General features: G+C 37.8%; 1 protein-coding gene across 1 annotated transcript in view; it reads right to left on the bottom strand.

The window, feature by feature from the left end:
- Nucleotides 1-12,539, bottom strand: part of eys (eyes shut homolog) — a 313,033-nt gene that overhangs the window by 9,146 nt on the left and 291,348 nt on the right. The window contains exons 38-39 of the mRNA XM_052089876.1: nucleotides 9,703-9,875; nucleotides 1,513-1,695 (exon numbers count right to left, since the gene is read on the bottom strand). Coding sequence (XP_051945836.1) covers nucleotides 1,513-1,695; nucleotides 9,703-9,875 — 356 coding nt within the window. The remainder of the gene's footprint in view (nucleotides 1-1,512; nucleotides 1,696-9,702; nucleotides 9,876-12,539) is intronic.

The raw sequence follows: 12,539 nt of genomic DNA, 5'->3' as shown, positions 1-12,539 counted from the left end.
AGGTCTGGAATCGGTCCTTCTCCACAATCTTCCTCAGGGTCCGGTCACATCTTCTTGTTGTGCAGCGTTTTTTGCCACACTTTTTCCTTCCCACAGACTTCCCACTGAGGTGCCTTGATACAGCACTCTGGGAACAGCCTATTTGTTCAGAAATTTCTTTCTGTGTCTTACCCTCTTGCTTGAGGGTGTCAATGATGGCCTTCTGGACAGCAGTCAGGTCGGCAGTCTTACCCATGATTGCGGTTTTGAGTAATGAAACAGGCTGGGAGTTTTTAGAGTTAATTAGTTGATTCAGATGATTAGGTTAATAGCTTGTTTAGAGACCCTTTTCATGAAATGCTAATTTTTTGAGATAGGAATTTTGGGTTTTCATGAGCTGTATGCCAAAATCATCAGTATTAAAACAATAAAAGACCTGAAATATTTCAGTTGGTGTGCAATGAATCTAAAATATATGAAAGTTTAATTTTTATCATTACATTATGGAAAATAATGACCTGTATCACAATATGCTAATTTTTTGAGAAGGACCTGTATATATAAATATATATAAATAGTATTTATAATTTTATATATATACACAGTACTGTGCAAAAGTTTTAGGCACTTGTAAAAAATGTTTGCATAGTGAGGATGTCTTCAGAAATAATGAAATAAATAGTTTTCATTTATCACTTAATGTCATTCAAAGTCCAGTAAACATAAAAAAGCTAAATCAATATTCGGTGTGACCACCTTTGCCTTTAAAACATCACCAATTCTCCTAGATACACCTAGACACAGTTTTTCTTGGTTGTTGGCAGATAGGATGTTCCAAGCTTCTTGGAGAACAAATCGGCACAGTTCTTCTATCTATTTAGGCTCAATTGCTTCTGTCTCTTTATGTAATCTCAGACTGACACAATGTTCAGTGGGGGGCTTTGTGGGGGCCATGGCATCTGTTGATTACAGCACAGTGAACAGGAGCTGCCCCATTAACATCTCCTTGTTGAGTGGAATCACTTTCAAACCTCACTTCCTCTACCATAACCTCTCGTACCCCACTGCTGACATTTTTTTTACAGCCATACTGCTATGAATCCATCTTACGTTTCCACACACACAGCTGGTATATAAAGCATTCTATTCTAAGTGCTAAGGGACATATTACACAAGTTTTCAGAATTAACCAGAATTGCCATTCGTTGACAATTTTAAACAAGAAAGGTTAAAAGTGATGCCTTGCACAAGTTTTCTTCCATTGTTTTCCCCAGACACATGAAAATGTGAGTTACACACACACACACACACACACACACACACACACACACACACACACACACACACACACACACACACACACACACACACACACACACACACACACACACACACACACACACACACACACAGAGCTGCTATATGCAGCATTCTATTCTAAGTGCTAAGGGACGCATTGCAATCAAAGTGAATAGGCAGAGATAAATAAACAAATATAAGAAGATAGAAGAAAATATTCCCATTTCAACTCACCTTGTCCCTTTTGTCCGGAAAAGAGAATGAGGTTGTTTCTCAAAGCGGAGGCATTATTGGTGAAGGTAAGCTTCAGATGGAATTCATAAAAATGGCTCATATTGGGAACAGGGGGATAAGCCACATAGGATGAGTAACCAAATTCATCAAGTCCACTAAACCTGGGCCGAGTGACGTTGACAACTGCAGAGAAATATCAAATAAAATACACAAATGGGCATTTGTCCATGAGTTTTCTTAGTTATAAATAAATATGCATGTATAATATAAAGTGCACATTTTAGCTGATCACAATTTCTTTCAAGTTTTTCACCATGGTAAAGATTTATTTGATAAATTTTTTGTGCCATTTAATAGCTTATTTTAAATGGTAATTTGATGTGACATATCATTTTTTAAAGTAAAACTATTCCATATAGTCTCTCAAATAATATGAGCTTATAAAAGTAAGATGCATAATAACAAATAATAAAAAAAATTACAAAATAATAAAAAATGGAAAAATGCTATTTAATACATATACATATACATATAAAAATAGTATTAAATGATAAAAAGGAAAACAAATCATCACTGTTACCCCACCAGATTTCCATTAATCATGTACTATAACATGTATCTGATTCAAAACAAGAATACAAATCTGGTGGTTTAACCTAAAGGCTGCAAGTTCAATCTCAGGTAAGGTTGCATTACCATTTCAATTCAATGATCTCATTCTTGTTGTTAGTGCACTCCAAGTCACTTGTGACACAAACGTCAAGTAATTTACAAAAAAGCAGCTGTGTGAGAAAGGGCCACAAGATGGTGATATTGCATCATACTTTGTGCTTGTCCTATGCATTCTTATTTAATGCCAGAGAAAATGCTGCAGCTAGCAATTATTTTTATAATTTTGTGCCATCACCCGTTTTACTCAACAAATGGACAAAGTTCCACGGATATTTGCAAAATCTAAGAGCAATCATTCAGAATATGAGAAATGGCTGTTGCTTTGAACATTAAAGGTATTTTAGAGACAGAAAATTGTCCTAAAACTTCAACATTTCATCCCCTGGCCTACCAACCACGACTCTGAGATTCAGCAGCTTAAGTCACATTAAGCATTTACACACTTTATGCCAAATATGTGCAAGCCAAAGTCTTTTCTCCACCCTCATTTTATCTTTATGAATTGTGCAGTCTGCAAACTCTCTCCGGAGAATTTCTCTAGAAACAGTGCTGAAGTTCTTTCCTCTGCTCTTCCCTTTAATTATTGATGCCTTTTAAAACTGCACATATATTACATTGTTGCAGCTTATTTGCACAATGCCTAATGAAGGACTAATATGTGGTTTTAGCAGAGATGCTTTGATGGGACTAGCTGTATTCTTTTTTTCTCTCAGTGTAGCTGATGGCTCTGTGAAAAGCCACAGATGATGAATTGAGCTTTCTTGTTGGATTTGGAAGTTGTTATTAATAAACTGGTAATTAATAAACATTAATAAAATTCCTCTGAAGTACAGTGCCATCCCAAACTGCTATCTATCTGTCTGTCTGTCGGTCGGTCGGTCCATCCGTCCGTCATATATTTAACTTCTGCAATAATAAAGACTTGCTGCACTGTAGTTATATTGTTTAAATATGATCCATTTCTCTAAATGTAAACACTATTTTAATAATGGTTACAATCTATATGTAATGCTAAATAAATATATACGTAAAATTACTCAGAAAAAAATCCATCCGAGAATAAGTCTGGGCTCATTTGAAGAAGTCCAGCACATTCCAAGCTGAGTGACTGCAGAGAGCCACGGAGGCCTTCCTACTAATCAATACCAATTGATGTAACCTGCTGTAATCAGCCTTTAAATTCAAATGTCAGTCCCACTCGGTGTGACACTAGGAGATTAGAACACTCTATTTGGCATCAGGCTCTTTGCTGTCTGATAGAGGGACATCTGGTGGCCCTGCCTGCCTGGCATGCTGTGCCAAGCGGTCTTCAAACCCCGCCACCCAATTAGATTACAGCAAAATAGAGGCAGTTCTTTTCCCTCTAAGCACAGTGGAGGAGATGAAGAGCTATCTGTGTAAGCAGATATTCGACTTTAGCTGACTTAACACTGCAAGGAAAAGCTGGGTTAGAGAGAACATTAAGTTACACAGCACTATAGTCTATGTCTTCATAGCTCTGCTAGTGGTAACAATAAAATATGCCAAACTGCAGTAAGCAAATTCTGTGACTACATTTTGGAAAAAGGTAGAAAAAAAACACAAAAAAAAAAACAAGTGCTGTGCGCAATAGATTTGAATGTCTTTTCTGCTACCTGAAAACTCCTGAAAACGTCATTGCATTAAGTAGAACTAAGTTAGCAACCTGCAGAAAGGCAGTTATCCTTAGAACATTCATGGACAAATTCACCAAACCAATGCAAAGTTTTTTGTGTTTTATTCACACACCACCAATTTAACCAGGTGCTAAATGTCCTGAAATAGCTCTGCACCATCTTTATGTAATTATTCTGTTGTGGAGAATATTCATTTTGTTCAGTTAAAAAAAGACCCTGTACAGTAAATACCAACCTGGTCTCATAGAATGAGTTACTCTAATTACATTTTTGTAACTGACTTGTATGGGCCGCTTTCTACGTTTTGCTACACTTTCCTGGTGACATGAACACTAAAGGCACTACAACAACTGTGTGGTTTAAATGTCAATAGGGGTGGAAAAATACATTGATGCATTGCGGTGGATCGATTACGAAAATGTAAATATCGATTTTCATGATAAATTACAACCAATGTGTCCATCTCATATTACACAAACCTCCACGTCAATGACATGCGGCAGCTGCTAATATATATATATATATATATATATATATATATATATATATATATATATTTTTTTTGTATCTTTCGCGGTGTGTGCCGCAAACAGTCCTTCATGAAAATGCGATTTCATTCTCGTGAACGGGCTTGACAGGCAAAGGCGTCTCCATTTAGCCGCCTGGCACCTCTTTCCCTAACACAAAATGAATAGGGTACTCACAGTTACCACATCCTGTGTTATCACCTTTCCAGATTCACAAATCTAATATAAGTGAATTTGTGTGAACCCAGACTGCGTGTTTGCTGGAAATATCTGGACTTAAAAAGGGATGACAGGAAAACAAATTCACAAATCATACTGGTCAAAATGAGAGTGGTTTCAGTCTTCAACTTTTGGACCTATTTGGATTAGAAAATTAAGAGTCGTAAAATTTAAATGACTGATTGCGAAGCGGAGGATTATGTCATCCAGATTCACAAATCATGAAGAATAAAATGCAACATTATTTGCATGTCTACCACAGCGCATAACGATAGCCAATTGAAATCTGAATTTCTTTAGTGCGGCCTTAACATGCTAATAATAGCATGTCATTTTTCATTCTATGACCCTGCTACATTAAAACCTGGATCATATCTGCCTGCACATGACATTAAAATTCCTGTTTTAAGATTTCACGATGCATCGTAATTTTAGGTAAATAATTGTAATCTAATCGAGCAAATCGTCACACCCCTAATTGTCACAGAAATCACAAGTACAATTGCTGATTTTGACCCTATTATTCACCACATACTATGATATCAAAACACATTTATTTCAATGCATTATTTAAAAAAACAAAACATTTTAACACTTGTATTACAGACCCACCTACATATCCACACTTATTCCAATACTGTTAGCTTACTTGATTGAGCATTGGACTTTGGGCTAGATGGCCGTGGATCAAATCCAGCCAGAGATGAAGGAAAGTGAAAGTGTGCCAAATGCCATATTATGAGGTGCCCCTAGGGACATTATTCAGAATTACCATGCACATACATGTACTTTTCCTCTCACATACACATATGAAACTAAATTCATTCACATACTATAGTGAAATGCTCACACACATACAAGTGAAATGCTTTTACAAACACAACTGAAACACTCTCATACATACAACTGAAAATATTACGCTCACACACACACAACTGAAATGCTCACACACACACAACTGAAATGCTCTCACACACACAACTGAAATGCTCACACACACACACACACAACTGAAATGCTCTCACACACACAACTGAAATGCTCACACACACACACAACTGAAATGCTCTCACACACACAACTGAAATGCTCACACACACACAACTGAAATGCTCTCACACACAACTGAACGCACTCACACTGCAAACGCGCTCTCACACACACAAGTGAAATGCTCTCATACATACAACTAAAATGATTACACTCTCACACACACAACTGAAAAGCATTTCAGTATGTTGTATGCAAGCATTTCAGTATGTTGTATGCAAGCATTTCAGTATGTTGTATGCAAGCATTTCAGTTGTGTGTGTGTGAGCATTTCAGTTGAAACGGAAGCACATTTCAGTTGAAACGGAAGGTGGTTAAAGTACCCACTCCACTCCAGTTGGTGGCAGTAGTGCACCTCAAGACGAATAACTAGAAGCTGTTGAAAGAAAGCATAGTAGAAAACCGCGCCTTCCACAACATAAGCGACTGTTGACCGTTAGTTCGCCCGCCAATTGCGCTACACCAATGTCTTCCCAACAACAGCAAAGAACATTAGTCGATGCAGCGGGCTTGCTGAACACCATATTGGCTTCAGCGGAGACCATCAGAACACTGTCAAATGCCACAACAATCGGGCAGCAGCCTATGGAAGCATATGGGTAGCAATATTCAATTTGACATTTAATATGCAAAATGACAATGCAATATGTAAAATGGCAATGCATTCTGTATTTAAATTTACATTTTACATTATCATTCTAGCAACGTTTGGCGCAAAATGAAAATGAAAATGAAATTACATAATTTACATTTGCCATTTCATACACTCGTTTTAATATGCATTATTGAAACGCTTTATAAGTTGCAAAATTAAAATGAAAATGTATTACAGAAATGATTAGATATGTGTAACATGTTCAAGCAAAAACTGTGGCAAAATGATCATTCAAATGTTATTTTTCTTAATTGCATTTATACTCACAGTCAAGACACTTGCGATTGCTTTTTCATTAAATGTCCCGCAATGAATGTAGCAAAATTCAATGTGCACATTGAAAATGCATTCCGAGCCGATCACGCCCCTGCCCCGCCCCCTCCCGCCCTGTCAATCACTGCATCAAGGCGGGGCTCGGCAACAGGTAAACATAACATGTTATGGCTATGTTACGTGTTTTGAGGTGTTGGAAAAATGGCGGCGGCAGAGCTAATACGAGCGTTAAATTCACTAGCAGATGAAGTGGAGCGTGAACAGAGAAACGGTAGTATTTCCGAAGATTATTACGAGTATGTAGGTGATAAAACCAGTACGTTGTTGGAACGTCTGGGAGAATTTTCTGCCTTATCAGGCGCCGACACCCGTTTGGCTGCTGACCTCTTAAAGGTGGTGGAAGAACAATTGTATTCGGAGAGGCCTAGGGGAGTGGGGAGACCAGCAGCCGTGGAGATCCCTGGCGAGGCCATAGAGGGGTATCTTATGTATGGGTTAAAAGTTAAAGATATCGCGGCCTTGTATGGAGTTAGTCGATGGACGGTACATCGACGAATGCAGCAGTGTGGACTGAAGTAAAGAACAATTTAAATATATTTTAATGATTTTACACAAATGCCTCAAGGCCATAATCTCTGTGTTTACTCCCGAATTCTGCCATGGGGATTTTAATAAAAAAAAGGCAGTTTTGTTTTTTAAATGTAGTAACGTTAACTGTTAATAGTTATCTAAAATTGTATAAAATCATTAAAATATATTTAAGTTGTTGTTTACTTCAGTCCACACTGCTGCATTCGTCGATGTACTGTCCATAGGCTGCTGCCCGATTGTTGTGGCATTTGACAGTGTTCTGATGGTCTCCGCTGAAGCCAATATGGTGTTCAGCAAGCCCGCTGCATCGACTAATGTTCTTTGCTGTTGTTGGGAAGACATTGGTGTAGCGCAATTGGTGGGCGAACTAACGGTCAACAGTCGCTTTTGTTGTGGAAGGCGCGGTTTTCTACTATGCTTTCTTTCAACAGCTTCTAGTTATTCGTCTTGAGGTGCACTACTGCCACCAACTGGAGTGGAATGGGTACTTTAACCACCTTCCGTTTCAACTGAAATGTGCTTCCGTTTCAACTGAAATGCTTGCATACAACATACTGAAATGCTTGCATACAACATACTGAAATGCTTTTCAGTTGTGTGTGTGAGAGTGAAATCATTTTAGTTGTATGTATGAGAGCATTTCACTTGTGTGTGTGAGAGCGCGTTTCAGTTGTGTGTGTGAGTGCGTTTCAGTTGCGTGTGTGAGAGCATTTCAGTTGTGTGTGTGTGAGCATTTCAGTTGTGTGTGTGAGAGCATTTCAGTTGTGTGTGTGTGTGTGAGCATTTCAGTTGTGTGTGTGAGAGCATTTCAGTTGTGTGTGTGTGTGTGAGCATTTCAGTTGTGTGTGTGACAGCATTTCAGTTGTGTGTGTGAGAGCATTTCAGTTGTGTGTGTGTGAGCATTTCAGTTGTGTGTGTGAGCGTAATATTTTCAGTTGTATGTATGAGAGCGTTTCAGTTGTGTTTGTAAAAGCATTTCACTTGTATGTGTGTGAGCATTTCACTATAGTATGTGAATGAATTTGGTTTCATATGTGTATGTGAGAGGAAAAGTACATGTATGTGCATGGTAATTCTGAATAATGTCCCTAGGGGCAGCTCATACCATATCACCAAGTAGCTCAAGACCTGTTGCCCAGGTCCAAGTTAAGCAGGGTTGAGCCTGGCCAGTACCTGGATGGGAGACCTCCTGGGGAAACTAATGTTACAGCTGCAAGAGGTGTTAGAGAGGCCAGCAGGGGGTGCTCACCCTGTGGTCTGTGTACATCCTAATGCCCTAGTACAGTGATGGGGACACTATACTGTAAAAACACACCATCCTTCAGATGAGACCTGACTCTCTGTGGTCATTAAAAATCCCAGAACACTTCTTGAAAAAGAGTAGGGGTGTAAACCCAGTGTCCTGGCCAAATTCCCCCCACTGGCTCTTATCAACCATGGCCTCCTAATAATCCCACAAACATCCATCTAAAATTTACCTTAAAAACCTTGTATGATTACCTAATTTTGTTCGATTGTGGCACCCTCTGCTGGACATTTCACTTGAAAACTGCAGCCAAACGTGCGTGTACTGAAGCATGAAATTTCAGTTTTGCAAAAACGTTGCAATGCTCATGTAAATTTTATGAGACCAGGGTGGTAAATACAAAGCTCCTCTTTTGAATCTAAAAATTAACATTGCCATATGTGTTTTTCACACTAAAAACAAGCCTTTTAAAATACTGTAGCATTTCATCTGGAAAGAGCGTCAATTATAAATCAATGGTGGTACAGTTTTTTTTGTTTTTACAGTAGTTGTACAGTAAACCCTTTGAGTAACAAAAACTATGTTAATTAGTATACTTACAAATGATATCTGTTTGAAGCAAATACAGAATCATGGATTTTTAAAAAAGCATTTTTCTAGAATATAAACCTAAAATTCATAACAAATTCCCTAGCAACACCCTAGTCATCACCCAAAACACTCTGACATTGCACAAATATAAATAAATAACTAACTTTAACTTATTCTTTTATTGATTGTTGTGGAGATTCCAAAGGTTAAATTAAGACATTTAAAGTACAAACGTGCATCCTTTTTACATCATTTATGCTCTTTATTCAGAATTATTAATGTTGAACTTTTTAAATAAAGGAGCATGCTTAATAGCATTATTATTTGTGGTATCGAAACTGGTCTAAATAATTGTTTTATTATGCTGCTGTCGGTTTCGACTACTGATATTTAGGTACTGAGACATCCCTAGCTGGTGCAATTTATTCTTCGTAGATTGCCACCTCAGATTTGAAAGCCTCAGAGTTCAGTTACTGTTTAGCAAGTTTATAGAGAACAGTTAGCTGCCCTAATTGGAAAGCATTTCACCAGCTTGCATCAGGCATCAGTTAAACAACACTACTGTGAATACATCTCAATCTACCAAACTTCAGATGTAACTATTAGCAAAAATAGAGAACGAAAGCTCCTTGGCTTCTGTTTCTTACATCACATCTCCATTGATACTGTCGTAAACCTCCATCAACACACAAACCTTGATGGGAGACCTACCTTCATCACAGAGGAGACCTTGCCTTCCATAGGGACACAGGCACGCTGCTTCAAGCTGCATCTGGGGAACGCAGGTGGCACCATGTGCACACGGGTTTCGCTCACAGGCAGTGAACTGGCACAGCTTACCAAAGTAGAGTAAGGGACACACACAAAACCAGTTCTCTGCATCGCTACACACCAGAAAACCAAAAAACAGGAGAAGAAAGCAAGAGATCATTATGATACCAATGAAATGTACTCGTACTGCATCGTTAACTTCATTAGAGTTGTGTAGAAAGCATACACTCCAAACAGCAGAGCAGAATACAAATGAATACAAAGCAGAATGGATAGGATTCTGGAAGTTCTGCTGCTGAATTCATAGAAAACCATCATGAATTTTAGACCAGTGGTTCTCAAATAGTTTCACGTCAGGACACAGATTTCAGATTGGACTTTAAGTAGCGACCCAACACAATATTAAAATTATTTATTGTACAAAATTAAACAAGTATGTCCTTAAAAAAACCACACATTGACATCTATTCATAATTTATGAAGCCCATTTATGAAGGCCATCTACAAATCCAGAGTTACATTCTGCTCATGTTGATCCACCTTTGCTGAAATGGAATGGTTAGAAACGTTCAAGCTAATGCCTGACTGCCAAGGTGCGATTCCTTGAACGTAACTTTCCTAATTCCAGGCATTATCCCCAAGTGAGAGGGAGAGGGTAGGCCTGCATTATAAGCAATATTCAGACAAAAACTTCATAAGCTACTGGAAGATGTAAGTGGTTTTCAAAGGTATAATATCAGATTCAGGAAGCATTAGAGGAGTTTCAGCCTTATAAATTAATAATATGTTTTGAGCTCCAGCACAGTGGTAGAAATGAAATATTTACATTCTGTCACTGGGATTTAGAACCAGTGCAAGAGATTGATACAAATACACACACATACAAACACAAACACACATACCTGTATGTGACACTGCAGGATATTCTGACATGAAAAGACTAAAGCATGAGAAATGTCTGCAAGGAAAATATCTGCGTTTCATATAAAATCACATATAAATGTCACAAAAATGATTGCATTTATGTAAACAACATTAGATAGGACAGTCTGTAACCTTGCCACTCTGAAAGAAACTAATCAAGTGACCTTGTATGTAGCGTTTGCACCATTCCCAGAGAAAGACAGCGGATGGTTTGTCACTGCTATTCAGAAGAGCAGGGGGTAACGCCACAGCAGGCGGTGAGATTATTGCCCCACATTATGTAGAACATGCAAAGACATCTGTTTCTGTGACTGATTGCCCTTCACCAGCCATGCGAACTAAGACTGACGCAGAGAACAGTCAGGAGAAACACTCAGGTGGCTGCTGCATATGGCAAGCTCTACACAGCGAACTGGGTAAGATAACAGGGGATGTGTTTACCAATCTTGAAAAAGATCAAATACGTTTTTTTATACTAAGCATAGGAGAGCAGTCAGATTTTGAATTTTGAAATAGTAGATCATGACATTTTAATTAAGCTTATTTTTATTTATTTATTTTGTTTATGAAAATGTTTGTGTTGAGTTTTGTGGCTACTAGCTTTGAGGTCATCTATACGCTAGTATACTACGCTACATATGCTCCAAGTATAAATTAAAAAATGTACTTTACTAAATTAACTTTTTATGCAGAATTAGGCATTTAATATTTGCAATCTATGGGAAAAAACTGGGAAAATATGCGAAAAATCAGCCAACCAGTTTAAAGCTTGTTTTAGCTGCTTTTTTATTTTTAAATATGTCAACACAGGAAAGAAAATTGCATTTGTCAAACCCTTACACAGATCTTTAAATTGTATGTAGGCCTATATGTGTAAGTTCCGTACCATTTACGCCACCAAACTTATTTGACATTATAAAGACAAATACTGTAGATTCAAAAGAAATTTTTCTAACACTCCCCCATGTGCCATTGGCCAATCAAACAGATATTCCGCCCTAAACTCACACCATTGGTTGAGCCAGTTTCTGTCTCTTCCAGTTCAGGATGCTCAAACAAACAGAGCAATGTTTTAATAGTGCCACAGAGCCACACAGTTTACTCTTTTCGTGGAAAATAACCTCACGCTGGGATTGGAGAAAGTATTTTAACAGCCAAAAAATACACACTTTAGCTTTGAAGATAAATCTGAACGTAATGGCAAATGCTTTAAAGCTTTAAAGAGACATAGACCACGTTTAAATGCAAAACTTTTTATTCCAGTGTTTTTGCACAATGCGGCATTCTGAAACATCATGTAAACGAGAAAGCCATTTTCCTTACACTGTTTAAGGGATTAAGAGAAAACGGTTTAACACACCAAGGTTTCTTCAGGAGAATGTGGTTTATGTGGCCATGAAAAGAGGTAATTCATCCAAAAATGAAAATTCTCTCATGATTTACTCACCCTTCTGGAATCCCAGATGTGAATTACTTTCTTTCTTCTGCAGAACACAAAATAATATTTTTAGAAGAATATTTCAGCTCTGTAGGTCCTCACAATGCAATTGAATGGGTGCCAACATTTTGAAGCTCCATAAATGGAGCATAAAATGTAATCCATATGATTCCAGTGATTAAATACACTTAATAAAGCAATGTGACAGGTGTGGGTGAGAAAGAGATACATTTTAAAGTAATTTTTTGTTATATATTCTCCTCCCTGACCAGTAGGGGAGAAATGTATGAAGAATGTAAATAACCAAAAACAGAAGGAGAAAGTGACATAAACATTGATCCCAAATCTCTGGTCTCCATGAATACAATCAGAGACAATGGTAACTTTAGCTGGAACATGAACAGTTGGTCCTGAT

Source organism: Xyrauchen texanus, chromosome 24 (genome assembly GCF_025860055.1).
Source record: "Xyrauchen texanus isolate HMW12.3.18 chromosome 24, RBS_HiC_50CHRs, whole genome shotgun sequence".
NCBI classification, from domain to species: Eukaryota; Metazoa; Chordata; class Actinopteri; order Cypriniformes; family Catostomidae; genus Xyrauchen; species Xyrauchen texanus.
The sequence above is the reverse complement of the archived record's forward strand: the minus strand, read 5'-3'. Positions and strand labels throughout refer to the sequence as shown.